We start from the raw sequence: 27,799 nt of genomic DNA, 5'->3' as shown, positions 1-27,799 counted from the left end.
CCTCACCCATTGGCTAGTTCACAGCTCCTCCTAACCCCGCCCTCCCGGTTGTAGGGACACCCTGACTGGTTTAGGCTGCGGATGAGCGCCTAAGTCCAGAAGATGTGAGAGCTCCCATTTCTCTAGACTCTGGATGATCTAGTAGATTATATCCTAAAATTCAAAAGACGTCTTTCTCCTCATTCAACGTCTTCTCACTCATTTACTCTTTCCAGTACTGTTGGTTACTTTGAAGCTGTTAGGCAATCTATCCGGCATCCCAACTCCGGGGTCCTCACGATCTTAGCTGCCTCGGCCTCCGTCAGGAGAGGACCCCGCGTCGAATCACTGACTGGCCCAGGAGTCGGGGTGAGTGTGAGGGGCTAGGGGTCTGCGGACAGGGTGGCATCACGAAAAGTGGGACGTAAGCTGAATAGCTCGGGCTCCCGACTGCAGTCTGGGGTGCGGGAGCGTCTCTGGTGCTGTGGACCGGGGCCGCGCCTCCCTCCCGGCCTTCCGGTCTTTCTTGCCAGCTGGGCCGGAAGGGAAAGGTGCACCTGCAGCCCAGTGTTCTCAGGCCCTCAGGCTTAAGAGGTTCAGGCTCATTGGGGTCCCTCACCGTGCTCTGACGCGGGAAAAAGGTCTTGTCACCCACGGAGAGCTGAAGTACCGACGACTTGGACCTCAGCCCCAGGCTTCTGCTGTGGAGGACAAAATCCTTAAGTGTCCTGAGCGGACGTCTTGTTAGAGGGTGGAGCCTGGATGAGCCTGGGGTAATGCGGTGAGGACAGTGTTGCAGTTCTTCAGAAACGAGTTGATAGGACTGTAAACTGAGGAGGTGACAGTGAGTATGGAAACGTGATAAACGATGTGCTTGGTTGGATTTGGTGGATTTGGATTGAACCCGAAGCTGAAGCTTGATTAAGAACTTGATACTTCTATAAAACTAGGAGTCCTCACATGAGATGGAGGAATTTTGTGGAGCTTGGAATATATCGAGTTTGAAACAGTAGTTTAGGTGGAGATGAAAGAAAAGTTTATTAAAAAAAAAAAAAAAAAAGCCTGATAAGTAAGCCAGAAAGAAACTTTCCAGGAGAGAACCAAGACAGGTGAAGTTCCGTATAATTTGGTAAGAAGTATTTGTTTTGTTTTGGGGAAACTTATCAGTGACATGAAATGCTGCAGGGATCAAAGGAGGAAGTAGAAGTCTGAGAATAGGTTGTTGGATTTGATGATTAGGAAGTCATTGGATCATTTGAGAGAACTGCTTTAATAGAGTCCGTTATTGAGAGGAGAGACTGCAAGTGTAGACTAATGCTTCTTCGTTTGGAGCATGAAGTGAAAGATGGTTGGCAAGGTCCATAAAAGGTTTGGGGTTTGTTTGTTTTGTGTGGGAGCAGAAAGCAAGTAACTAATGTTTAAGATTAAACATTCAAGAAACAGGAGATAAGACCTGGGAAGAGAGGAAAGGAGATGGGATCAAAATTACAAGTGGAAAAATTAGTGTTAGAAAGAACGGAGGACACTTTCATTTGAGATCATAGGAAAAGTGGAGGATTGAAATGAATGAAAAATTACCTGAATCTTAACATACCTTTAGTAGGAATGCTCTCTTGGCAATAAGATTAGCTTTTCTTACTGAATCTTAGGATTTTACAATGTTTTTAAACAGTCAACATAATAGACTATTGGAGTTCCCTGCAGACTAGATATTTTTAAGTAGCTCAATAATATTTCAATTCATACATAATGAGTGACATTTGTAGAGAAGAGGAATTCACTCTCTCTCAACAAATGACCTTCTCTCCTGTTACGCAGAGAAAATAGAAGCCATCATCTTCTTGCAACCAAATGTACAAATCTGCTTCCCTTCTGTTTAAAGAGGAAAAAGTGTCCCTTCTCCTTGGGAAGGCAAATCCTTTTACCTAGTTTCCCAGTGCCATCCTCTCCTGCCTTCTCAGGGTCTTTTTTTTTTTTGGTTAAGTTATTTCCTCTCTCCAATTCATCAGCCTTTCCCCTTCTACTCACATTTTTCCTTCAGCATTTAAAAATATTCTTCCTTAACTTTATGAACTAATCCCATTTATTTTCTTGTCTTTTCCTCTCCTTCATAGCTATAGTTCTTGAATGTATCATTTACTCTAATCTCTGTTTTTCCAACTTCTTGCTATTTATTTCTCAGCACACTGCAGTATATTTTGTTTCCACCATTCCACTGAGCTACCACTGAAACTGCCCTTACTAAGATCACCAAATGGGGCTTCCCTGGTGGCGCAGTGGTTGAGAGTCCGCCTGCCAATGCAGGCGACGCGGGTTCGTGCCCCGGTCTGGGAAGATCCCACATGCCGCAGAGCGGCTGGGCCCGTGAGCCATGGCCGCTGGGCCTGCGCGTCCGGAGCCTGTGCTCTGCAACGGGAGAGGCCACAACAATGACAGGCCTGCATACCGCAAAAAAAAAAAAAAGATCTCCAAATGGCCTCTATGTGTTAAATTGTACGTTCTCATCAGGCTGAAAATTTGCTTCCTTTGAGGCAAAAAAAAAAAAAAAAAATCATACTTTTATGTATAAAGCACAGGTATTTATGGTACATAAAGAGGTGTACAGAAATATTCCATGGTATTAAAATTTTATGGAAGAGGGGTGTAAGTGAAGGGGAATCTGAAAAGGCACCTTAGGATGCAATAATGAAAGTTGAAAAACACTGTAAAATAACAGATATTTTCAGTTTTCCTTGTAGCTTGACCTCTTAGTGCCATTTAAAATGTTTACCACTCCTTTTTTCTGGAAACACACTAATAAACTCTGGTTACTAAACTCCCCCCCCCCCCCCCCCCCCGCTTTTTTTTCTTATCCCTCTTCGGCCACATCTTCTCAGCCTTTTTCCAGGTCCACTTTCTTGACCCACATGCTACTCAGATTTTGAAGTTCCTTCCATAGGTTCTTTTCTACTATACACATTCTCTCTTTGTAGTTTTAGTCTCCTTATAGTTATATTTTGCATTAATAAAAAATCATGGAGCTTCCCTGGTAGCGCAGTGGTTGAGAGTCCGCCTGCCGATGCAGGGGACACGGGTTCGTGCCCCGGTCCGGGAAGATCCCACATGCCGCGGAGCGACTGGGCCCGTGAGCCATGGCCGCTGAGCCTGCGCGTCCGGAGCCTGTGCTCCGCAACGGGAGCAGCCACAACAGTGAGAGGCCCGCGTACCGCAAAAAAAAAAAAAAAAAAAAAAAAAAATCATGATTACAGTACTCACAAATCTATCTCCAGTTTGTTTGGCTTCTCTCTGAAGCACCAGACCTATATATACAATGGTCTTTTGAATATATCCATTGGGGTCAAATATATCCAGAATTGGGTCAGATTGTATAGGACCAGGGCTGAATCCCTTGTTTTCCCTCTCGTCTCCACTGCCTGTTCCCCACCCCCCAAACTTTTCTCAACCCTAAATGTTTCTCTTTTCATTTTACTCCATCCCTATTATCAACACTCTAGTCTAGACCACACATAACTCGTCTCTCAACTAGTGTCACAATATTCAGTTGCCCAATTATCCAGTTTCCACAGTGCGATCTTAAAACTGTAAATTGGGTTGCATGAATCCCCTGCATAAAACCATAAAAAATGATTTTACATTGCACTGAGAATAAAGTGAACCAATCTCTGCTTATCTTCTCCATTCTCATCTCATCACTTCCATCCTCCTTCTGAAGTTGCTAAATTTGTACTGCATTTCTTTGTCTTATGTTCTTTCTCACCTTGAAGCCTTGTGGATTTTTATAGCGTACTGTATTTCCCCTATCATCTTACTGTATTAAATTGTTTGCCTTCTTTGCTGAACTCTAAATGCTGTGAGTTCAGGGACTCTTATTTTGTTCAACTTGTATCCCCATTGCTTAATATATAAAACATTCAAAACTGTTGAATGAACAGGATCAAGATATTGGTTAAAAATCAGAATAGCTAGATTATTTTCTGGTTTCATTCTCTCACCTTAGATACAGGCCCTTCTATACCTCCATTCTGTTATATATAGAAGGAATACATTTTCTTTTTTAGACACTCTCTTCCAAGGATATTTTGACTATTGTAATTGCACTGCTTGTGAATCATCAGGGTGAGTGTGTTCAACATTCAGTAAAGAGGGTTTATGAAGTATTTAAGCTGCAGTCAAAGCTCTGATGGAACTGCCTCTGAACACAGTTTCTTAAGTGGCTTTAAAATAAGCTTGGAGAATTCTGTTTTCTGACTCAGAAGTCACTAGGAACAAAAAGATAGTTGTGGTGGTAACTTTCCCAGAAAGTTTATTAAAATAATGAAATAAATAACTGCAGCTACTCAAAGGATAAGTAGCTAAAGAAACAAGCAAATTTACACTGCTGCATGTGGTATTTGTTTTTTGCATTAGGTCCTTGGTCTTAATATAGATAGAAGAAATAAACTTTTTTTTCCTATAATAGAAGGTTAAGATGGGTTTTGAAGCTAAGCACTGTTGAAAGCTACAAGTGCTGTGCTTTCCTCTCAGCACTGAGGACAACAGCAATAAATCCAGATGGCAGTTTAACTTACTCTATTCTTCTGAGACCTGAACTACTGCCAATGAAAATAACTTTGGTGGAAACTTTTCCTGGAAAGAATTTTTCACCAGCTTAAGAGGATGAGTAGGAATCTGGCCGCTCAAGTAAAGAAACTACAAAGTCACTTGCTTCAAGAATAAGCAGCTTTTTTAGGGTATATTGTGGCAATGGAGTACCACAGATCCATGTGAACTACATTTTCTTTAGGATGAATAGTTTAAGAAGATAACCTATGTCAGCTCTCTTAAATATAATTTCTGGTCTAAATAATTTATTAGGATACATTTTGGCTTCTAACTAAACAAGAGGCATATCCTTCAACTCTTCCTCTTAAATTATAAGCTCAAACAGCACATTTGCTGCCCAGTCCAATATGATAACAGCTAGCTCCATGTAGTTATTTAAATTTAAATTAATTAAAATTAAAACTTCAGTACCTCAGTTGCATTAGCCATATTTCAAGTGCTCACATGTGACTGGTGGCTGCTGTATCGGACAGCACAGATAGAGGACATGTCCATTATTGCAGTAAATTGTACTGACACTGATGCAATAGAGTGTGTTCCTGATAATTAGTTTCTAAGAGGCAGGTAAGAACAGGAGCTCAAGATTCAACTGGATCTGGGTTTGAATCCTAGCTCTGATACTTATTGTATCATCTTAGATAATTGACTTATCATTTCCAAGACTTTATTGTCTTATCTGTAAAATGGGGATAAAAACAGTATTTATAGCATTGAGTTGTGAGGATTAAATAAGATAAGAAAAGTGTCTAGGATAGTGTCTGGCCCACAGTAAGTACTCAATTTTAGATATTATTAATTCATTTATCTTTAATGAATAAAATACTTTGAATGAAGCTGAAAATTAATTATTGTGAAGGATGCCATATTCCTTAGGGGGCTCACCTGAAGTGCTCAAATCTGGGTCTCATTGAGTTGATTCCAATGTTCCACTTTAAATCGTACTTTATATTTCAGATGAAAATTTTATTCCACAAAAGGCATCACAATGCAAGTTTAGTTGCAGATCTTATTGCTGGGTACTCCTGTTCTATATTTTTAAAGTGTATCAGAGAAGAGAGGTTAAAAGTCAGTAGGTTCTCTATATTCCAGTGGCACTATTTTAACACTCAAATAGAAACTGACACAAAGCAAACCTATTAAACAAAGCATCTGACTAGATAAAGTGGAAAGATTTAGGAGGTTCCAGATATTAATCCAGAAAAATTTAGTAGGTCCAAAGCCTGAGGTATCAGCGTTTATTGCTGCCAACTCAGGTTGATAACTTGGCTAAATAGAGATGCCTTTGAACAAAGAAACATTTTATTTTTCTACTAAACTGGAACCCTAAACTATCAATATTAACAGCATCCATACTTTATTAATACAATAATTGCTAAAGCACATCTTAGTAGTTAGTATTATTTACTTAATAACTATTGAACATTCACCAAATGGGAAGAGGAAATCACCAAATAGTCTTTAAATGTCGACTGCTTTCATTAAGTAAATGACCTCCTATAAAAAGAACTGGTCAGGTTGATGTCATTGTTTTCTGTGTCAATAGAATTGAATGAATTCATTCTGGAAACTCTTCCTTTCCTCTTTGGAATTTATCTTCATGCATAGAAATTATTATATTCATAGATTTTATATTCTTTCTCCTTAGGCTACATTTATCATTCACTACTGTAATTTTGAATGAATGGACCACTAAACACCTGATACTGATGTTATCTATATAAAAGAAAGGAGCAAGTTAAGGTAGATATTTGTCCACTGTCTCTCATATTACAAGGACAATAAACTTTTTATTTGAAGCATAACTAACACTCAGAAAAGTATACAAGCCATAACATAAAGCCCAATGAATTATCACAAAATGAACACAACTTGTAACCATCACCTAGATCAAGAAATAAAACATTACCGGCACCTTAGGAGACCAACCCTGTTCCTGTCTCAGTCATCACCCCCACTCTCCTTCCCAAAAGAAACCATTTGATTTCTCAAACTATAGATTAGCTTTGTCTGTTGTAGAACTTCATATAAATAGAATCATACTGTATGTATCCTTTTGTGTCTGGCTTTGTTTGTTCAATATTGTGTTTGTAAGATTCGTCCATATTTGTTTCATGTAGCAATAGTTTATTCATTTTCATTGCTGTGTATTTCCCTTTAATAATACACTAGTTTATTTTCCCATTGTACTATTAATAAATAAGAATAGTTTTCACTATTACAGTATATTTTTATACATGTTTTTTGTGCATATCTGTACGCATTTCTGTTAATCCACCTGGGAGTGGATTTGTGTGTTACAAAGTATTAAAGAATACTTTTTATTAATTGAAAAAATAATTATATTAAAACTAAGCCTTTTTTAGACTGAAAACTACTAAACTGCAGTTTTCTAAAGATGTGAAGTTTAGTAGTTTTCAGGATATTCACAAATCTCTAATTCCAGAAGATTATTTTTATATAAATTTATTTTATTTATTTATTTTTGGCTGCGTTGGGTCTTTGTTGCTGCATGTGGGCTTCCTCTAGTTGCAGCAAGCGGGGGCTACTTTTCGTTGCAGTGCACGGGCTTCTCGTTGCAGTGGCTTCTCGTTGCGGAACACGGGCTCTAGGCACGTGGGCTTCAGTAGTTGTGGCTCGTGGGCCCTAGATCACAGGCTCAGGAGTTGTGGCTCACGGGCTTAGCTGCACCACAGCATGTGGGATCCTCCCAGAACAGGGTTCGAACCCATGTCCCCTGCATTGGCAGGCAGATTCTTAACCACTGCACCACCAGGGAAGTCCCTCTAATTCCAGAAGATTTTTATCACCTCAAAAAGAAATACAAAAACCAGTAACTCCCCATTCTTCCCCCTCTACCCAGCCCCTGGCAACCACTAATCTACTTTCTGTCTCTGTGCATTTGCCTGAATTCTAGACATTTCATACAAATGGAATCATACAATATGTGATCTTTTGTATCTGGTTTCTTTCACTTAGCATAATGTTTTAAAGGTTCATCCTGTTGTAGCATGTACTGGTACTTCATTTCTTTTTATGGCTGAATAACATTTCATTTTGGATATCTGTTATTTATCCATTCATTGGTTGATGAATCCATTCATCAGTTGATAGACATTTGGATTGTTTTCACTTTTTGACTATTATAAATAATGTTGCTAAGAACATTCGTGTACAAGTTTTTGTATGGACATATGTTTCCAGTTCTCTTGGGTGTATACCTAGGAGTAGAATTGTTGGGTCATTTGGTAACTCAGTCTTTAACTTTTTGAAGAACTCAAAACTGTTTTCCGCACAGCTGCACTGTTTTACATTCCTACCAGCAATGTATGAGGGTTCTAGTTTCTCCACAAACTTGTCTACCCTTGTTATTGTCTGCCTTTTGATTTGATTATATCTAGCCTAGAGAATATGAAATGTTATCTCATTGTGATTTTAGTTCATATTTTGAAAAGATAGTGAGCTCTAGTGCTTATCAGCCATTTGTATGTATATCTTCTTTGGAGAAATGTCTTTTAAAATTCTTTGCACATTTTTTATTGGGTTATTTGTCTTTTATTATTGACTTGTAAGAGTTCTTTATATATTCTGGATATTAGTCCCTTGTAAGATGTATGGTTTGCAGTTATTTTCTCATTCTGAAGGTTGTCTTTTTACTTTCTTGATAATGCCTTTTGAAGCACAGAAGTTTTAATGCTGATGTAAGTCTGGGTTATCTGTTTTTTTCCTTTGTTCCTTGTGCTTTTGATGTCATATCTTAAAAACGTTGTCTAATCCAGGGTCATGAAGATTTATGCATATATTTTTTCGAAGAGTTTTATTGTTTTAGCTCTTATATTTAGGTCTTTGATACATTTTGTATTAATTTTTGTATATGGTGTGAGATAGCAGTCCAACTTCTTTATTATGCATGTGGAAATCCAGTTGTCCCAGCACCATTTGTTGAAAAGACTATCCTCTCCCCTACTGAATGGTCTTAGCACTCTTGTCAAAAATCAGTTGACCGTATACGTAAGGGTTAACTTAAGAACCTTCAATTCTATTCCATTGATCTCTATGATTCTCTTTGTGCCAGCACCTCACTGTACCTTACATCAAGTTCTGAAATCAGGAAGTGTGAGTCCTCCAAATTTGTTCTTCTTTTTCAAGAATGTTTTGGCTATTCTTGGTCTCTTTCATTTCCATATGAATTTCAGGATCAGCCTCTCAGTTTCCATTAAAAAAAGGCAGCTGGTATACTAATAGGGATTGCATTGAATCTGTAGATCAATTTGGGGAGTCATGTCATCTTAACAGTATTAAGTTTTCCAATCCGTAAGCATGAAAGGTCTTCCCATCTTTTTAGGTCTTTTAAATTTCTTTCAGTGATGTTCTATAATATTCAATGTACAGGTCTTACACTTCTTTTGTTAAATTTAATCCTAAATGTTTTGATCTGTTTGATGCTTTTGAATTGCTTTCTCAATTTCATTTTCAGATTATTCATTGCTAATGTATAGAAATACAGTTGATATTTTATATTAATTTTATATTCTGCAACCTTGCTTAACTCATTTATTACTCTAGTAATTAGTGTGTGCGTGTGTATGTGTAATCCTTAGAATTTTCTACATACAAGATAATATCTGGAAATTGAGATCGTTTTGCTTCTTCCTTTCCAATGTGGAAGCCTTCTGTTTCATTTTGTTGCTTAATTGCCCTGGCTGGAACCTCCAGTACCATGTTGAATAGAAGTGGTGAAAATGGACATCATTGTTTGTTCGTTTTGTTAAGTGGAAAGCTTTTGGTCTTTAAGTATTAAATGTTAACTATGGGATTTTCTTTTTTTTTTTTAATTAATTAATTAATTTATTTTTGGCTGCGTTGGGTCTTCATTGCTGTGCGCGGGCTTTCTCTAGTTGCGGAGAGCGGGGGCTATCTTCGTTGCGGAGCACGGGCTTCTCATTGTGGTGACTTCTCTTGTTGTGGAGCATAGGTTCTAGAGCGCAGGCTCAGTAGCTGTGGCGCACGGGCTCAGTAGTTTTGGCGCATGGGCTCTAGAGTGCAGGCTCAGTAGTTGTGGCACAAGGCTTAGTTGCTCCGCAGCATGTGGGATCTTCCTGGACCATGGCTCGAACACATGTCCCCTGCATTAGCAGGAGGATTCTTAACCACTGCGCCACCAGGGAAGTCCCTAGCTATGGGAATTTCATAGATGCTTTTTATCAGGTTGAGGAAGTTTCTTTCAATTCCTAGTTTAAATATTTTTAATTACAAAAGGTTGTTGGATTTTGTCAAATTATTTTTCTGCGCCTTTTGAAATGATTATATTTTTTGTCTTTTATTTTATGAATATTGTATATTGTGTTGATTGATTTTCATATGTTGAACCAACCTTGCATTCTTGAATAAATCCCACTTGGTCAGGGTTATAATCTTTTTTATATGTTGCTGGATTCAGTTTGCTAGTATTTTGTTGAGGATTTTTATACCTATAGTCTTAACTGATATTGGTCTGTAGTTTCTTGTATTGCCTTTATCTGGTTTTGGTGTCCAGATAATACGAGGATACTTTTTTGATATATACTAAATTTAAACGTTTTTCCTCCCCCAGAAAATGATCCACAGTCTATTTCTCATAAACTGTTCCGGTGACATATTTCTAGAGAAGCACTGGAAGAGTGTTGTGAGCCAGTCTGTCTGTGATTATTTCTTTGAAGCTCAAGAGAAAGCAGCTGATGTTGAAAATGTACCACCTGTTATTTCAACACCTCACCACTACCTCATCAGTATCTATCGGGATAAGCTCTTCTTTGTCTCTGTCATACAGACTGAAGTGCCACCTCTCTTTGTAATTGAGTTCCTACATCGAGTTGCTGATACTTTTCAGGTTGGTTATTCATCAGATACTTTGAATTTGAATTATCCAAGTTATATTATGATTATATTCTTTAAATACCCAGTTTTTGATGTGTAGTCTGTCTCTCTGTCTCTCTCTCCCTCTTCTTTTCAACTAAGCATAAGTTCATAAACATAAACCTTTTTAGTAGGGCATACAGTAGTACACATGGTGCTCCAGTTACTGTTTTAGAAGAACAAAACAATCTCATGGTAATGGGAGCTGTATTTTTTTTTATGTATTATAAATTATGTCATCAGGAAATAATAGTGCCCTCCACATACAGTTCTCTGAATAGTACCACAATTTTGACTGGTTATGAAATCTTCCAATACTTACACTATTTTTTTCTTGTCTTGCTGAATATACCAATAATTTTAAACTGATCTTTGTTTTTTGGAGTACCTAATCAAGGCAAATGAAGTTTATAGTTCACATTCTGTTTTAACATTTCAGTGTACTTTCTGGCATAATATGTAATAGGAATTGAATTCAATTTAAAAATATTAAGGAAATATTGAGAAATAGTATATAGAACTATGGAGGGTTTTTTCCCTCTGTTTTACATATTTTCAACATCTTAAACAATGAATTATGCTACTGTAAGCTTACCCTTTAGAACAAAAAGTATTTAGCAAGCCTGTCTTCATGTCTTCCATTGTGTAATGTTATGTACATTTTGTTAGGACTACTTTGGTGAGTGTTCGGAGGCTGCAATTAAGGATAATGTGGTCATAGTATATGAGCTCTTGGAAGAAATGTTAGACAATGGATTTCCACTGGCTACTGAATCTAACATTTTGAAAGAATTGATTAAACCACCAACAATTCTGCGTTCTGTCGTCAACTCTATTACAGGTAAGATGAAACACTCTGTTAGGAACTGAGCCATTAAAACTTCATAAACAATTCATTTTTGCTTATGATCTGGCAGATTATTAAGGTAGTCCATTTTGGCCAGAATTATAGTAGTGATAATGTTAAAATGGATATATATTTCTTTTCATGAAAAGAGACTATATCTTAAATGATACAGAACTTTTGGTTATTACTCTTCTGTTATTTTGCTACAAGACTACAAAAATATTATTACTATTGTTTAACAGTAACTAGTAAGACTGAATAAATTATCCCAGTTAATCATAAAGAAGCCAATGTAGTGACAGCTGTTAACTATTGTGGTAATCATTTTGTAATATATACATAAATCATTATGTTGTGTACCTTAAACTAATACAATGTTATATGTCAATTATATCTCAGTAAAGCTGGAAAAAAAATAAAATTAAAATATAGCATTATAAATCTGGCATTATGCTGCATACCCCACAACTACTAGAGAATAGAAAATTTAAGACTGCACCACAGAGTACATGCCATCTCCTCTAAGTCTTTATTTTGTACATATAGAAGATATATTAAAAAGAGAAAATTAGTCTATTTGTGAGATTCTGTGCATTGTGGGCCTTGTATTTGTGTTACAAACTTCTAATTTTGGTTTAATTCTTGAGTGTAGCTAGAAATTAGGTACATCCAGAGGACAATATACTTTTGAAAGTATCAAAGTCTTCTAGAGAAAGATTTCTGTGAAATGTTATATGCCACTTCAGCTATACTGTCCACCATTGCAAACCCCTTTCCAAGTGCACTGACCTAAAAAATGGGGTAAGAGAGGCCTATAAGAAAGTGATCATTCCTTTATTCATCCTCTGGGCAAGACTGAGTGTCAGGAGAAATTTAAGGAAAGATAGGGAAGGGTAAGCTGTGACAAAGCGAGAGAGAGGCATGGACATATATACACTACCAAATGTAAGGTAGATAGCTAGTGGGAAGCAGCTGAATAGCACAGGGAGATCAGCTCGGTGCTTTATGAGCACCTGGAGGGGTGGGATAGGGAGGGGGAGGGAGGGAGACGCAAGAGGGAAGAGATATGGGAACATACGTATATGTATAACTGATTCACTTTGTTATAAAGCAGAAACTAACACACCATTGTAAAGCAATTATACTCCAATAAAGATGTAAAAAAATAATAAATAAATAAATAAATAAAAGACATCAACTAATTGCCAAAAAAAAAAAAAAAAGATGGGGTGTCTTTGCTCCTAAAACGTAAACTCTGGATGAGAAACTGAAAAAAAAAAAAAATTAAAACACATAAATAACAGTATAAGATTTTGAAAAGCAATTCCATACTTTATAGATGGTGTAGTGACACTGGAGGGTACACATGGTGTAATATTAAATGGGAAAAAAAAAACAAAACAGGGAGTTCCCTGGCAGTCCAGTGGTTAGGACTTCTTGCTTTCACTGCTGGAGCCCCGGTTCAGTCCCTGGTCGGGGAACTAAGATTGCACAAGCTGTGCAGCGTGGCCAAAAAAGAAAAAAAAAAAGCACACAACCATAAAAAGTTACTCTTAATTATACATAAATATTCCCACAAAAAATGTTCTAAAGTTTATAATACCATCTCCAGCTAAGGAACTACATATTATCTTTATTTTTGCATTATAATTTCTGATTTCCAAAATGAACATGTATTTTATAGTCAGAAAAAAATTAGTGAAATATAAAATTTTTTAAATTTGATATTTTTTAAAATATTTATTTTATTTTTATTTATTTAGCTGCTCCAGATCTTAGTTGCAGCACACGGGATCTTTAGTTGCGGCATGCGGACTCTTAGTTGCAGCATGCATGCAGGATCTAGTTCCCAGACCAGGGATCAAGCTCGGGCCCCCTGAACTGGGAGCGCTGAGTCTTAACCACTGGACCACCAGGGAAGTCCCATAACATGGATTGTTAAGGCAATACATTATAAAGATCAAGAGAGTGGTTCAGTGGATAAAGTAATCTCTCCTGAACTGTAGTGGGTGGCCCTAGGACAGGGTCCTGGAGAATCAATAGAATTTAGGAAGAGAGGGAGGAATAAGAACATTCTTCATAGATGGAACTGTATGAGAAAAAACACACAGTGAAAAATCTTGAATTGTATTAACCTGTTTAACAGAAGTAGAGCTGTTTTTCAGTTGAGTAGTGAGATAAAATTAAAAAGTTAAGTTGAGGAAGTCCTGGAATGGTAGTCTAAATATTTAGCTTTAATCATAAAGCCAGTGGGGAAACATTTGAAGTTTTTGAACTGAAAGATTAAAGCAGTGTTTTTAGAAAATTCTGGAAGGCAACAGGATTGGAGACAGGAACACCAACCATAATTACACTACAAGGTTGTATGTGTACTTAGACTGCAGCTACAATCGAACACGGGTTTGAACTGCCCAAGTCCACTTAAAGTCAGATATTTTTCAGTAAATATATATTATAGTACTACACAAGCCGCAGTTGGTTGAATCTGTTGATGCAGAACCATGTGTACAGAACACCAACTGTAAAATTACACATGGATTTTCAACTGCACAGGGATCAGCACCCCTAAACCCTGCGTTGTTCAAGGGTCAAGTGTGTATTTATTATTTTTAATAAACTTTTATTTATTTTATTTATTTAGGCTGCGTTGGGTCTTCGTTACGCGTGGGCTTTCTGTAGTTGCGGCGAGCAGGCTCTCATTACGGTGGCTTCTCTTGTTGCGGAGCACGGGCTCTAGGCACACAGCCTTCGTGAATTGTGGCATGCGGGCTTCAGTAGTTGTGGTGCACGGGCTTAGTTGCTCCAAGGCATCTGGGATCTTCCCAGACCAGGGATCGAACCCGCGTCCGCTGCATTGGCAGGTGGATTCTTAACTACTGCGCCACCAGGGAAGTCCCAAGGGCCAATTGTATATTTTAAAGTGAAATCTGAAAAAAGCAAGATTATCAAAATAGAAAAAAATAATAAATGCAACCTGTTTTGAGGGAAATGTTTAAAGAAATATACCAAAATGTTAATGGTAGTTGTAGTTTGGTGATAGGAAGATAGATTTTTTTTAGCTACTTTTCTGAACTTTTCACATGTTGTTGTTATTGTTAAGCATGTACTACTTTTGAGTTGGAAAAGTAAATTAACCAGAATGTTAAATATGTCGCAGCTCAAGCGTATATGTTTTGGACAACCAGACTTATTTTCAGACATATGTCAGTTTACCAGGAAATTAGCCAGATTTTGAACATTAGCCATATTGCATGTGGGTGTGCCATATGGGTATGCTGACCTTAAAATGGGAAACGGCCAGAGTATGTTCTTCAGCCACTTAACTCTGCTTGGCGGCATCTCATGTATAATTTAAGCTGAATACCAAATGGCCTACTTATCACTCTGTATTCTTGGTGCAGACATTTTATCAGCAGAGGGTTTTGAAACAACCAGCCTCTTTTTTCATCAGTGGTAGCAGGATGAGATTCTGTTGTTGAGCCACTGGAATTAGGTTAGGTTACTGTTAACACACAGGAAGCAAAAGATAAGTAAATGAATTTAACCTGGTTTGGCAGATAGACACAGGACCACATGGCCTATTTCTGTCTTCTAGAAATTTGATCACATCGGTATGGATATGTCTCTGACAGTTCTGTAAACCATCCACAACTTCAGTGGAGAAATACCCAAACACTAAAGAAGCAGCTAAAGTACTTGAGTTTTTTTTTCTGTTAAGAGCTTTTCTGATGAGCATCTTATGTGTTAGCTTTGCTTTCTGTTTTTCCGGTTTCTAGGCAGTAGTAATGTTGGGGACACACTCCCCACTGGGCAGCTGTCCAACATCCCATGGCGCCGAGCAGGGGTAAAGTACACAAACAATGAAGCCTATTTTGATGTCGTTGAAGAAATAGATGCAATTATAGATAAATCAGGTAATTGTGTGCATATTATCTTATCAGGGAAAAAACAGTTCATCTGACATAAGCTGAATAGAAAACCGAAATCCCTTGGCAGTATGCATTTCAGTGGAAAAGCATTCATTTTCAAATCTGTTTATTTTGTCCAGAGGTTACATATTATTTTCATAACCTCTAGTTGAGAAATGCCAAACCTTTGTAAATCAGATCTAATGCCACCTTACTTTAAGCCAGTTATTACCCTATATTCATTTCCATCTTGCCATTTATTCAGTTTAATATTTGTTGTATATCTACTATGCACCATACTTTTTGCTACCACTTTATCTGCAGTCCTTCTAGTAAAGACCCCAGAACTAAAGAACAGTACTATATTAGAATCATAACGTTTTATTAAAAACATCTAGTCCAACCCTCACATTTTATACAAGGGGAAACTGAGGCTTAGAAGAGTTAAGTAATCTGTTCAAGGTCACACAGCTAGTTGGTGTGTGAATATGAGTTACTGTGAATTATAGACACTATCTCTACAGTGAGTGCCCTTTTTATTATAAAATTCCATTGTATGGAATAATAGCTGTACTATTAAAGAATAATGGCTCTTATTTCTTAAAAGTTAACAGCTAGCTTAGTCCATTTCATTAGAAGCTTGGCTACTTTTATTTTAAATATTTTAACTTTGATTTATTGTTAAAGTATTTTAAATAAAATTAGCCAAGTTTCTAATGAAATGGACTAAGCTAGCTGTTAACTTTTAAGAAATAGGAGACATTACAAACAATAAATGCTGGAGAGGGTGTGGAGAAAAGGGAACCCTCATACACTGTTGGTGGGAATGTAAATTGATACAGCCACTATGGAGAACAGTATGGAGGTTCCTTAAAAAACTAAAACTAGAACTACCATATGACCCAGCAATCCCACTGGGCATATACCCTGAGAAAACCATAATTCAAAAAGAGTCATGTACCACAATGTTCATTGCAGCACTATTTACAATAGCCAGGACATGGAAGCAACCTAAGTGTCCATCAACAGATGAATGGATAAAGAAGATGTGGTACATATATACAATGGAATATTACTCAGCCATAAAAAGGAACGAAATTGAACTATTTGTAGTGAGGTGGATGGACCTAGAGTCTGTCACACAGAGTGAAGTAAGTCAGAAAGAGAAAAACAAATACCATATGCTAACACATATATATGGAATCTAAAAAAAAAAAATGGTCGTTAAAATATTTTAATTTTGAAAACAAAAACACTAATTTGAAAAGATACATGCACCCCAGTGTTCATAGCATTATTTACAATTGCCAAAATATGGAAGCACCCTAAGTGTTCATCAACAGATGAATGGATAAAGAAGATGTATACACAGTGGAATACTACTCAGCCATAAAAAAGAAAGAAATTTTGCTATTTGCAGCAATACGGATGGACTTGGAGGTCATTATGCTAAGTGAAATAAGCCAGATAAAGAAAAATACTGTATGATATCACTTATATGTGGAATCTAAAAAAATACAACAAACTATTGACTTTAACAAAAAAGACTCACAGATATAGAGAACAAATTAGTGGTTACCATTGTGGGGTGGGGTGGGAGAATGGGAGATACAAACTGTTGGGTGTAAGAGAAGCTCAAGAATGTATTGTACAATGCAGGGAATATAGCTAATGTTTTATAATAACTGTAAATGAAAAGTAACCTTTAAAAATTGAATAAAATTTTTTTTAATTTTAAAAATCACTGGAAAAAAATATTTTAACTTCATATCCAGCAGTCTTACAAAGTAGACGCTATAAAGATAGGGACAGGTTTGATTTTCCTTAGAATTATCATATTCTAACCAGAGATAGGTATAGGCCATGGCGCTCAGTAAAGAAGCTATCTGAACTAGTGTAATGGGTCCTCTGTCCACTAACCTTTTAATAGATGTGCAAAGCTTCAGTATGTCTGACACCCAGGAGATATGTCCATTACTTCAGATACAGTGATAGCTCTAGTAAAGATGCAGATTCCAGTGATGTTATCACCTTTATTTCTTTCTTTAGGATCTACAGTCTTTGCAGAAATTCAGGGGGTAATTGATGCTTGCATTAAGCTATCTGGAATGCCTGACCTTTCCCTTTCTTTCATGGTAAGTTTTCTCCTGTTTTGTAGCTCCTTGCAAGCCTAATACATGTGAAGTACTAAATGAGATGATAAATACTGAGACATATTTGTTTTAGATTGCAAAGGATTATCTAAGAAATATTCCTAACACAGCTTCCAAAGACAGTAGCTTACATGATGAGCATTGCCTTTATGGAAAGGCTGAGGAGGGGTCTTTGCCTCTGAGTATGCTAGAAGTAGCTTAAATGGCTGGCTGGCATCTGCAAATGTGCAGTGCTGCTTTTCCTGAATTATTACATGCTTTGTTGATATGAAAGGGCATTGATCTTTTGCATCATTTTAGATACAGCATGATACACTAATAAGAACCATAAAGAGAACTGAGCTCTGATGCTATCTCTGCCTCTAACTTGTCCTGACCCTGAGCTCTTTGAACCTCAGTTTTTTCATCTATGAAATGGAAATGATACCACTCACATTTTCTACCTCATAGTTATTGAAATTCAAATAAATAAGATAATGTATATAAAATATTTATATAAAATATTCAAATATTTTATATTTGAATATCAAACATTCAATTATTAATTGAATAATTAATTCAATAATTAATTGAATTCGATTCAGTTCAATTTGAATATATAAAATATTCAAATGTAAAATATTCAAATAAATAAAATAATGTATATAAAATATTTGCAGACTTTAAAGCATTGTGAAACTGTAAAGTTGTGTTGATGTGATCATAACAAACTCTTACATGACTGCTATATCTTGATGAAGCATATAATTTCTCATAGTATCTGAATTAGAGTTACAATATTCATTATACTTTATAAATATGGTTGTCTTCTGTTTCCCTGGCAGAACCCGAGGCTTCTAGATGATGTCAGCTTCCACCCCTGCATCCGGTTCAAGCGTTGGGAATCTGAAAGAGTTTTGTCATTTATTCCTCCAGATGGAAACTTCCGACTCATATCATATCGTGTCAGCTCACAAAAGTATGTTGATGCATCAATCAGAATCTCCTGTCAAATATCAGTGTACTGCATAGAACTCACTTTTCCCTGTTTCATTCTGACAAGTTGGGTACTTGAATTCATCATTGCTCCCTTTAGCCACTGCTCACCAGGAGACCCAGGAAGAACTGGTGAAAATGTGTGTCTAACATAATCAGTATAGTTTGAATCTTAAGAGTACAGAGTAGTAGTAAATTAGACTGTAGTAAAAATATATACCTGAGAGCAAGCATTTTGGACCATGCATAACCTGGGCAAAACCGTAAACCCATACCATAATTTTACTGTGATCTGTGGACGTCATGGCTGATAGAAGGAGACAGACTTACCTGTAGCTCTCCAGGACATTCTTCAACTAACTGGCTTGAAGTTACTCTTCTCTGCACTGAAGTTTAAATGAATGATATAGCATCGTGAGTTGTAGCTGGTTTGTCCCTTGAAAATATCAGAAAGTATTTTGGGTAACATCAGAACAGGACTTAAAAGCAGAGGAATTGTTTCTTCGCCCTTACCACATAAAAACTGATTTATTTAGTTTGTATAATTTTAAATTATCTTTCTATGGGATCTTATTTCATTTCTTTAAACTAGGGCTATTTGCCCCAATTGCTTATACTATAATTAAGCTTCAGATTTCTATCTTGATTTGTATACTTACTGCTCAGAAATTGTATAATTCCTAGCAGAGTGGTTCCAGAACACTGTGCTATACTCAACCTGCCCTGGTACACATACTCAATCTGCAGTTCTGGGGGTATAGGATACTCTGGACTGAGGTTTTCAGGCCACCTCTGGAACTCACACTATTAATTGTATGTTTTTGTGGTTGTGTCTTTCTTTCTCTTTTTAGTCTAGTGGCAATACCAGTGTATGTGAAACATAGCATCAGTTTTAAGGAGAACAGTTCTTGTGGTAGATTTGATATTACAATTGGACCAAAGCAAAATATGGGGAAAACTATTGAAGGAATCACAGTGACAGTTCACATGCCAAAGGTTGTGTTGAATATGAACCTGACACCAACACAAGGCAGCTATACTTTTGATCCAGTTACCAAGGTACAGCCACCTAAAATCAAGAGTGAGCAAGTGTTTCTGCAATCTTTATTTTGTGCTTTGGGGATGTGGGGGGACAGAGGAAACGGTCTAATGTCTTGGTTAAAATTAAAGTTCCTAACAAAACCTGGAATGCATACTGTGCTGTGCTTCTGCCACTGCCTGAGAGGGAATCCTGCATCTGCTGCTGAGTCGACAAACAGAAGTGAGACTCATTCTTTCTTCCTTCAGAGTCTGCCTTTACTTATCCATTGATAATCCAGAGATTCACTCACTCTTCAATGAGGAAGATGTCTCATAGAAGCCTGTGATACAAATTTTGTCTTCCTTTAACAAACAAGAAAACTAAAGCTCTGAGGTCAAGTGACTTGCTCAAGGTCACACAGCTAGTTAGAGGCAAGGTTGGGATTCGAACCTAAGGCTATCTGGTAAACTTTTTAAAAAGAGAAAAGCATTATGTGGTTATAATGATCTATTAATTGTTAATAGATATTATAATCTATTAATTGCTAAATTTTCTGTAGAAATTAAGACCTTTCTCTTCCTTTCTAATTTAAAAGCATTGTTTCATACTCTTCCACAGAGGATGTTGGCTAGGAAAGCTGCCTTCTCACCCTACATATATTTGCCTCTAGCAGGATTTCAAAGAAATTGTAAAAGATGATTTTTCTCTCTGCTTCCTGCTTGGGTAAAAAATGATTCTTTTCTTCAGTAGAGTCATTGAGCTACCTGGTAAATGCAAAGGGTTTTCTTTTTTTTTTTAGTAAAATCATTGAATGTTAAAGATCATCTAATCCAATCCTGAGGATTTGAAGAATCTCCCCAGAGACCACACAGGGATGAGAAGTGATAGGGGGAGCTCCAGATCCCTGGCCCTTCACCCCAGCTTCAAACATAATAGCTTCAATTTCTCATCTGTTACTGAGCTTCCTCACTAAAGATTTCATTTGAACAAAGGGTTCCATCACTAAAAGTTTAAAAACACCAATTTAGGCCCATCTTCTTATTTTACGGAGAAATAAACTTAGGCCCAGAGATAAACAGTAAAGGTGGTATAGTGGAAAGAACATTTGATACCAGAGAGCTGTAGGTTCAAATCCCAGCCTTGCCTCTAACTAGCCATGTGACCTTGAGCAAGTCATTTGACCTCAGAGCTTTAGTTTCCTCATTTGTTAAAAGAAGACAAAATTTACATTACAGGTGTCTATGAGACAGCATATGAATAGTGCTAAGCACAGTGCTAAATCCAAAAGCAGATGCTTAACAAACATTGATTCTCTACCCTCACTCTCCATTCAGAGTCACAGAACTAATTAGTGATAAAACTCAGTGGAAATCCCAGGTCTGTTTCCAAGACACTGTGCTTTATTTTGTACAGAAGTTTATGGTGTCTTTGCACCTTGTCTTTGAACATATGTCTTTAATAAATAGTTCAGAATGTTTTTGTTTTTTATGTCTTTTTAAGGTACTAACGTGGGATGTGGGAAAAATCACTCCACAAAAGCTCCCCAGTCTTAAAGGACTGGTAAATTTACAATCTGGAGCACCCAAGCCAGAAGAGAATCCAAGCCTCAACATACAGTTCAAGATCCAGCAGCTTGCCATTTCAGGTAAGGAGAAATTTGACTTGTGTTTAAGGGTAATTGAGTTTTGCTGAGGTCAGCTACTAGGATCTTAGAAGGGTAACTGACATTCCGTCTCTACAAAGAGCAACAGCTCCAGTATGCCTTTCACTCTGTGCTATGGTTACAGTGATTTTGGAGAGCACCTTATTTCACACAGCTTCCCTTCACCCCTACCCTCATTCAAGCACAAAGAAAGGAGTCATTCATACTCACAGAAAGTAGAATTATCCTTAAAAGACACTGCTTGTCCACATGGGAATCTGAACTAAAACCATATTTCCATAGTGCTATAATCTGTGAATGGTAGAAGGAACATTGCTTCCAAATGATGACAAGCACACTGGTTAATGTCAGATTTACTGTGTAGTAAACTCTATTTGCTAAGCAAATATTGTATTGGTTGGTGTGACCAGGATAGTAATTTATTCCTTTCCTTACCTATTCTTTTTGACACAGGCTTAAAAGTAAACCGCTTGGACATGTATGGGGAGAAATATAAGCCATTTAAAGGAGTCAAATATGTCACGAAAGCTGGAAAGTTCCAAGTGAGGACATGAGAAGAGGCCAGAATTCCTCAAGATATGTTTGTTTTCCAAGTGTCATTACAGTTTATTACCATTAGGTACCAATTGGATGGGAATACATATTCTAGTTAAAGCATTTGTGTCGAGCCACACACCGCTAACAGAGTTGCTTAGTAATCAATGTAGGGTTCTTAAGTAGCTTTAAGCTAAGGAAACTTCTGAATGACTTAGCTTATTTGTATCTTGTCACCTAGGAAGATTTTAGAGGTGATTTCCTCCATAGGGAGACACCAGCTGGAGGCTGCATATTTTAACAGTCAAGGCAAAAGTCTACAGTGATAACCTCTCTACTAAAACAAGTGAGCTGGTCTCAGCAGGAGCTGTCTTAGTCTGTAATATCATGTATCAAGTGCAGCCAAATGTCACACTTGATCTTAGCCATCCCAAATCTTCTGTCCCAACAGAGGAAAAATTCCTCCCACCCCAAGAAGTTTACAGAAAACTGCCTCTTCAAGTGTTTGCCTTATTCAGCTTTTCACTTATGCCATTAAGCAAGCACTGTAGCAAAAGCCACTCCACATGGCCCTGGCAGGGAGCACTGCGGCTCCATGCTCCATTCTCACTGTACTTGGTATTGTATTTTTTATAAATAAGATTTTTATGTAAAGCTCAGATTTTGATTTATAGGGACCTTGCTGCAGTAAGTACCATCTCAGTTTTGTGCCACTTGGTTCAGCTGTTAGCACAGTAAAAATGATTTGTATCAAAGGGGTGAATGCTTTAAGGTAATAAAAGGGAACACTACTTCTGCTTTTAGGAAGTTATTGCAAGCACAAGCATTTGAGATTTTAAGCAAATTAATGTAGTAAAAGAGAAACTTAAGTGAACCTTTGCCATCTTCATGTTTTATAAAGCTTATCCAACACCACTTAAAACCAGTTAGCCTAAAGGCCTCATGCCCTAGTTCAGCTAAAGGAAGAAAATGTGCCTGCCTCACTGTTGTCAATCTTTTTTTTTTTTTTTTCTTAAATCTTTTATCTCTGTTGTTGTTCTTAAGGGTTTCAACTTGTCTACACTCCTTGTCTTCAGGGGAACTCCCTTTTCATATTGTGTGCTTCCCAAGGCTATAGTCAGTAGATTCCTTCCTGAAACTATTGTTGTAACTGTCACTGGAGTACTTAAATGTCTCTACTGTACTGACAAAGTACATTATAATGAGGCAGAAACAAAATCCTCAGTAACATTGATAAACCTGTATTGATCTTCATGGTTGGCAAGTCAGTCCACAGTTGTTATCATTTAACTTGATTGACTTAGAAGTCCTTGCCCAGTTATTTTGCTTCATTAGACATGAAGAATGGAGAAAGTTAAGGTGTAAGTGCTTGCTCTTGCTATTAGTTTTCTTTGTGACCCCATTCTTTTCCTTGTCAACTTATCCCTTACCCTTATCATGCTAATCGTAGCCCTTACACTCATCCCATTCTGCTGTCAGGGCTAGTGGTTGGTGCTGGTACAGGGAGCCCACTGTACAGCAGCATTCTTACCTTTGCCTGCCTAGGGCACCCAGCCTGCCTTTCATCTAATAGGAAAGGTTACTTTTTGCAACTTAGTAATTTCTAGGGTAACCAATATCAGCTTGGCAGCTAAAATTAAGATGTTGCCAAATATTTATTCCCTTTGCCTAAGATTGGTTACCCAGTTCAATTGCTTTTCATTTTAATGTCTTCCTCTTCAAAGTTTATACCTCAAAAGAGCAATCAATACATTTGCTTTTCTTTCTGCAGAATCCCTAATCTCAATCATCCATATATGGACTAATTTTCTTTCTGTGCTGTCTTCTCATATACAAGCAGATTGTATTCCAAGAGTCCCTTCTTCTAGCAATTTCTGCTAAAACTTCCAAGTAGACTGTTTCCTTTTACAATTAAATTATTGTATTTATTAATTTGATTGAATCCAGTAAGTCCTTTCTCTAGCTCTGGCTACACTGTCAAGAAAAAGATGAAAGCAACAAGTTGATTTTTTAGCTTGACTGTTAATTGAGCATTCTCAGCTGGGCATGCCACAGTGTTAGGGCAGGCTGAACACGGTCACATTTTACTCTGCCTCATCACACAAGGTGTGAGGGTTGCTGCAGAGCACTTCCAGGTGCTCCTCTCTTGACCTCAGCCTTATATATTTTCTCTAACCATCACCCTTTTAGCCACAGACTGAATAATAAGTGATCAAAGCTACTCTCCGTACCACCTACTAATAACAAAGATCCATGAATTCTTAGTAGTATTGAAATATTTTTCAAGCATAGAATTCCAGATAATTCCAGGATAGCCTCATTTTCTAAATTCTTAAAGGAGTATAACCCAAAAGCTCATTTTCTGCATAAAGGAGTCACCATCATTTTATTCAAAGGGAGTTCATGTGATGGGTTCATTCCTTAAGTGCTGCTGTAGAAGAACCTTGGAAAATACTGGTCCTGGTGTCCTTAGAGTCATCTGACTTGAGAAAAACTATAATGCAGCAGGAAGGCAGCACCAGTGAGCATACGGTAAATAGAAAAAATGAGACCACGAATACTGTTTTCAGATATTGCTGAGCTAATTCAGTACCTCTGGACAGTTCCCTTTAACTCAGACAGCTGGAATCTGCCTCCCTAGTCAGCAACTTTTCTATGTTAAAGCAGTGATAAATGTAGTCAGCAGTACTATCCCCCTTTAGTGATATTTACCACTTTCAGATCTAGAAAATAAGGCAAAAATACTGATGTCCCAGCTCTACTTCAAGAACCTGTTCCTCCTCTTAGAGCTTCCTCAAGCAAGAAGAGGAATATGTGCCCGAAAGCTAGCTCTGCCTCATAACTCTGGTGGATCCCTGACAACCCTTTTGTTCTGTATTGGGCTTTAGAATATTAAATATCAACCTGCAATATTCCTGCACATGTAATAGCTTTAGCTTAGGGGATAGTGATGGCCTCCACATACAGCCAGAATCTTCTAAGGTGGACTGCTTCAACCAGGGAATGATCTATATCATCTGGCTGCTTTCCTCTGTTAACCTTTTGTCACTTCTGCTCCTTCTAGTTTATAATCCCCAATGTTGTCCTTTATTACAAAGATCTTGTTAAGTAAATATATTACCACTGGTTTCTTCTTCTTCCAGTACAATATTTGGATTAAATAAAAACCTTTAATTTCCACATTTTGAGGATTAGCTTCACTGGCTGTTCTTCAAAACAAAGGAGAAACCTGATCTAAAAGCTCTTGCTGAAATAACATACCCATCATTTAAAGCATTATTTATATAAATGTACTTTATTGTTTTAAACAGAAGAGGCAGAAAATATTTGCATATAACAAATCCTAGCTTATAAATGTAATTTTTTAGTGTGTCTAATCAGCATTCAGGGATTTTTTTTTTTAATTTGCTTCACTGTGTCTTGAGCACTGATATTAGAGAAAAGCACATTGGCATAAAGTGTAAACCAGTGTCTCAAAACACTGGAAGAACTTGGAGAGCAAACATGATTTTTCTTACTTCCTCTAAGTAGTCTTTAGTAAAACAAAAGGTGATCTTTGGCATAGATTCATGCTTTAAAGGCATTAATATTGCATTTATATCAGGTAAGCAACTATACAAGGATGCTGAGGGCCTTGAAAATAATCATCAGTTAAAAGAAAACAGAGGAAGCCTGAGTGTACAGTACCAACTTAAGACAAGTTTTACACATTCGATGTTAGGGTCTAACACACACTGGAGGTGGGGAGGACATTCAGGCAAGGGTTCTTACTCCTTTACTCATCCAGTTCTGGCTTTGGGAAGAAATATAGTTTCATGTGCTGGGGAATGCTTAGCAGTGGTAAGTACAAGAAAGGAAAAATTGCCTTCTCTCACTTTGCTAATAGGAAACTTACTATGGTGATAATTAAATATTATACCCATTACTCTTTTGAACAACTGTACTTAGGGAGGGAGGGTAGGATGCAAGGGGCTTGGCTGTTGTTGGCTGAGGGAGGTAGGAATCACTGAGGACTGTTTCCCATCGATTCATCCCCAGCAGTGCCAGAATTCCAGTCTGCAAGTACCACCTCCCTTAGGTAGGCAGTGTCCTTCAGACAGGACTGCCTTTCCATTAGACACTCCTGGGGACAAGCACCAATTCTTAGGACTGAATTTCAAAAGGATAAAAACGATCTTTCAAAATTATAGAACAAACATATATCTTTAAAACCTTGTTTAGGAAGGGTGTGGGAAGAATACAAAAGCCAGGACAGGAGCCATGATTTGGTTAAAAATTAAATGCAGCATTTCAGCTCAGAAAGAACAATAAGAGCTAAGAATGAATGATAAGGCCTCAGCATAGATCTCTGCAGGCAGTGACAAAGCGTGGAGTGCCTGGGAGTGGCCCTGCTGGGAGGATGGGCAGGGCCACGCCCCGGCCACTCTGCCTCTCCAGTGGCAGAGAGCACCAGGACACACAGTGTGTTCTTGGGATGGCTACCTTGGCAGGCCGAGGCAGGATATGGGATGGAAGGTTTCCCTAGCACAGACATTGCTCTGGAAAGAGGTAAAGACAGAATCACATGATTTGGTGATTTCCTCCTGACAAAGTGAAATTTGGTTTTGTACTGTGGGAAACTAGAAGGATTAAATTGGGGAAGGGCAGGAAGTGAATCCAGGCCCCACATGCTGGGGCTCCCCAGAGGCCACCTTCCCCTGCAACAGCGAAGGTCACTCCTGAAAAGGACCAAGGTAGCACAGCCAGGGAAGGCAGGCAGGGTCAGCAGCAACATGGAAAGCCCAAAAAATTTTGGAGGCACAGTGATTTCCTTAACTGACGTGCCTGGGCCCTGGGTCTTGGGAGCCTGGCGGAAAGAATGGGGAGACGGGGACAGAAAGAGAACTGTCCTTTAGGGAACAAGCGCAGAACAGGATGTCTGGCTAGTGTTCACTCTTGGATTCTGAGTTTATGTGAAGTCCATGGGCTAGAAACCCCGTCTGCCTATTGGGACAGAGTGTGCACAAGTAAAGCCGTGGTCGAGAATATAGGCTTTATAAGGAGACACATTTCAGAGTGTCCATGACAAGAGTATAAATGTTTTCTAATGTGAAGAGGCCCCATTCCTTTCTGTTATGTCAGGCCAAGATGTGGCTTTCAACCCCCCAGTAATCTTGGGTGGCTCCTGGGACTCCGATCATTTTCATTCTGTTCAGCAGGGGCTTCTGTGTTAGCCAGGCTCAACCAGGTGTCTACTGGTACCAGGGAGTCTTTCTAACCCAGCGCAGTGTAAATCCAGCATCTGTTCGAATTTTGATTGAAGCTGCTTCTGCTTCTCGAACAGTCTCCTTCACAGACTGCATGAGGTTCTGGGCATTGTGAACCAGCATCTCTGTGGCCTGTAAGGAAAGAGGAGCTCTCCATTACTCACAGTCGCTGATGGAGCCCTGCCTCTGAAACAGGCTTAAGCCAGGAATGCAATGCAGTTTACCCTACCTGTACCTGGTATCCCTTGTATTTGTCACATCACTGGTGGTTTATAGCTGGATCACCAAAAAGAACCCAAAACTGGACCATCACTGATTTTATACTGTACCCTTAGGTGGCTTCTAGTGTATACTCCTTTCCTGGTGTTCAAACAAGCCCCTACCTCGGCCTCCTGCAGTCCCCTCTACCTAGAATGCTCTTCCCCCAGGTATCCCATGGCTCACCTCTCACCTCCTTCAGATCCTTGCCCAGTTGTCACCTTTCTGAGGCTTTTCCTGCTCACCTTATTTTAAATCACAAACCACCTTCCCAACTCCCAGCATGCCTCATCCTCCAATTCTTTCTTCACTTTTCTCTACAGAACTTACCATCATCACTAATTGATGTACTGTATGTTTTACCTAGGTTGTTTATCTGATGTTTTATCTAAAATTTAAGTTCCACGAGGGCAGCAATTTTGGTCAATTTTGTTCTCTGCTGTACCCTAGTGTTACGTCAGTGCCTGTCACGAGGCATTTCATAAACATTTAATTAACACATGAAAAACTAACCAAGTAAACCAACCACCTTATAAATCCATGAAAATCTAAATAAGTAAATCTTGTAAACATACAAAATACAGGACTGAGATCACACTAGTAACTAACTTATCAATCCATTAACTCAGTAATTTTTTTTTTAATTCTTAAATATTTTTGAGCTACAGACCCTTTGAGGGTTTAATGAAGGCTGTGGATTCTCCCCAGAAAAAATTGCTCA

At 38.0% G+C, this 27,799-nt stretch overlaps 2 protein-coding genes across 9 annotated transcripts in view; one reads left to right on the top strand and one right to left on the bottom strand.

Moving 5' to 3' along the window:
* The first annotated feature begins 49 nt into the window (after window positions 1-49).
* Window positions 50-25,253, top strand: AP3M1 (adaptor related protein complex 3 subunit mu 1). 6 transcript variants are annotated; one of them, XM_032608027.1, is made up of 10 exons: window positions 52-348; window positions 6,227-6,321; window positions 10,172-10,447; window positions 11,143-11,314; window positions 15,097-15,234; window positions 17,278-17,363; window positions 18,206-18,339; window positions 19,208-19,415; window positions 20,878-21,022; window positions 21,494-25,253. In XM_032608027.1, the coding sequence occupies exons 3-10, from the start codon at window positions 10,175-10,177 to the stop codon at window positions 21,592-21,594; spliced, it is 1,257 nt and encodes a 418-aa protein (XP_032463918.1). In that variant the 5' UTR covers window positions 52-348; window positions 6,227-6,321; window positions 10,172-10,174; the 3' UTR covers window positions 21,595-25,253. The 6 variants fall into 6 exon arrangements, with proteins under 6 accessions (XP_032463920.1, XP_032463918.1, XP_032463914.1 ...); XM_032608023.1 differs by lacking the exon at window positions 6,227-6,321 and having other exon boundaries at window positions 53-348; window positions 21,494-23,575; XM_032608028.1 differs by lacking the exons at window positions 52-348; window positions 6,227-6,321 and adding an exon at window positions 351-760.
* VCL (vinculin) overlaps window positions 24,882-27,799 on the bottom strand; it is a 100,070-nt gene continuing 97,152 nt past the window's right edge. For 2 of the 3 annotated variants that reach the window (XM_032608021.1, XM_032608020.1), the window contains one exon: window positions 24,911-26,952. In XM_032608021.1, coding sequence (XP_032463912.1) covers window positions 26,806-26,952 — 147 coding nt within the window. In that variant the 3' untranslated portion in view covers window positions 24,911-26,805. Of the gene's footprint in view, window positions 26,953-27,799 lie in introns of all 3 variants that reach the window. The other variant, XM_032608022.1, reaches the window with a different exon arrangement.

This window comes from Phocoena sinus, chromosome 16 (genome assembly GCF_008692025.1).
Source record: "Phocoena sinus isolate mPhoSin1 chromosome 16, mPhoSin1.pri, whole genome shotgun sequence".
NCBI classification, from domain to species: Eukaryota; Metazoa; Chordata; class Mammalia; order Artiodactyla; family Phocoenidae; genus Phocoena; species Phocoena sinus.
The sequence above is the reverse complement of the archived record's forward strand: the minus strand, read 5'-3'. Positions and strand labels throughout refer to the sequence as shown.

Bases quoted from the DNA above. Each gene is read 5' to 3' on its own strand.
- AP3M1 (XM_032608027.1), top strand. From the start codon at position 10,175: ATGATCCACAGTCTATTTCTCATAAACTGTTCCGGTGACATATTTCTA. The intron at 10,448-11,142 runs GTTGGTTATTCA...ACATTTTGTTAG, and splicing joins GAGTTGCTGATACTTTTCAG to GACTACTTTGGTGAGTGTTC. The intron at 19,416-20,877 runs GTACAGCCACCT...TGTCTTTTTAAG, and splicing joins CTTTTGATCCAGTTACCAAG to GTACTAACGTGGGATGTGGG.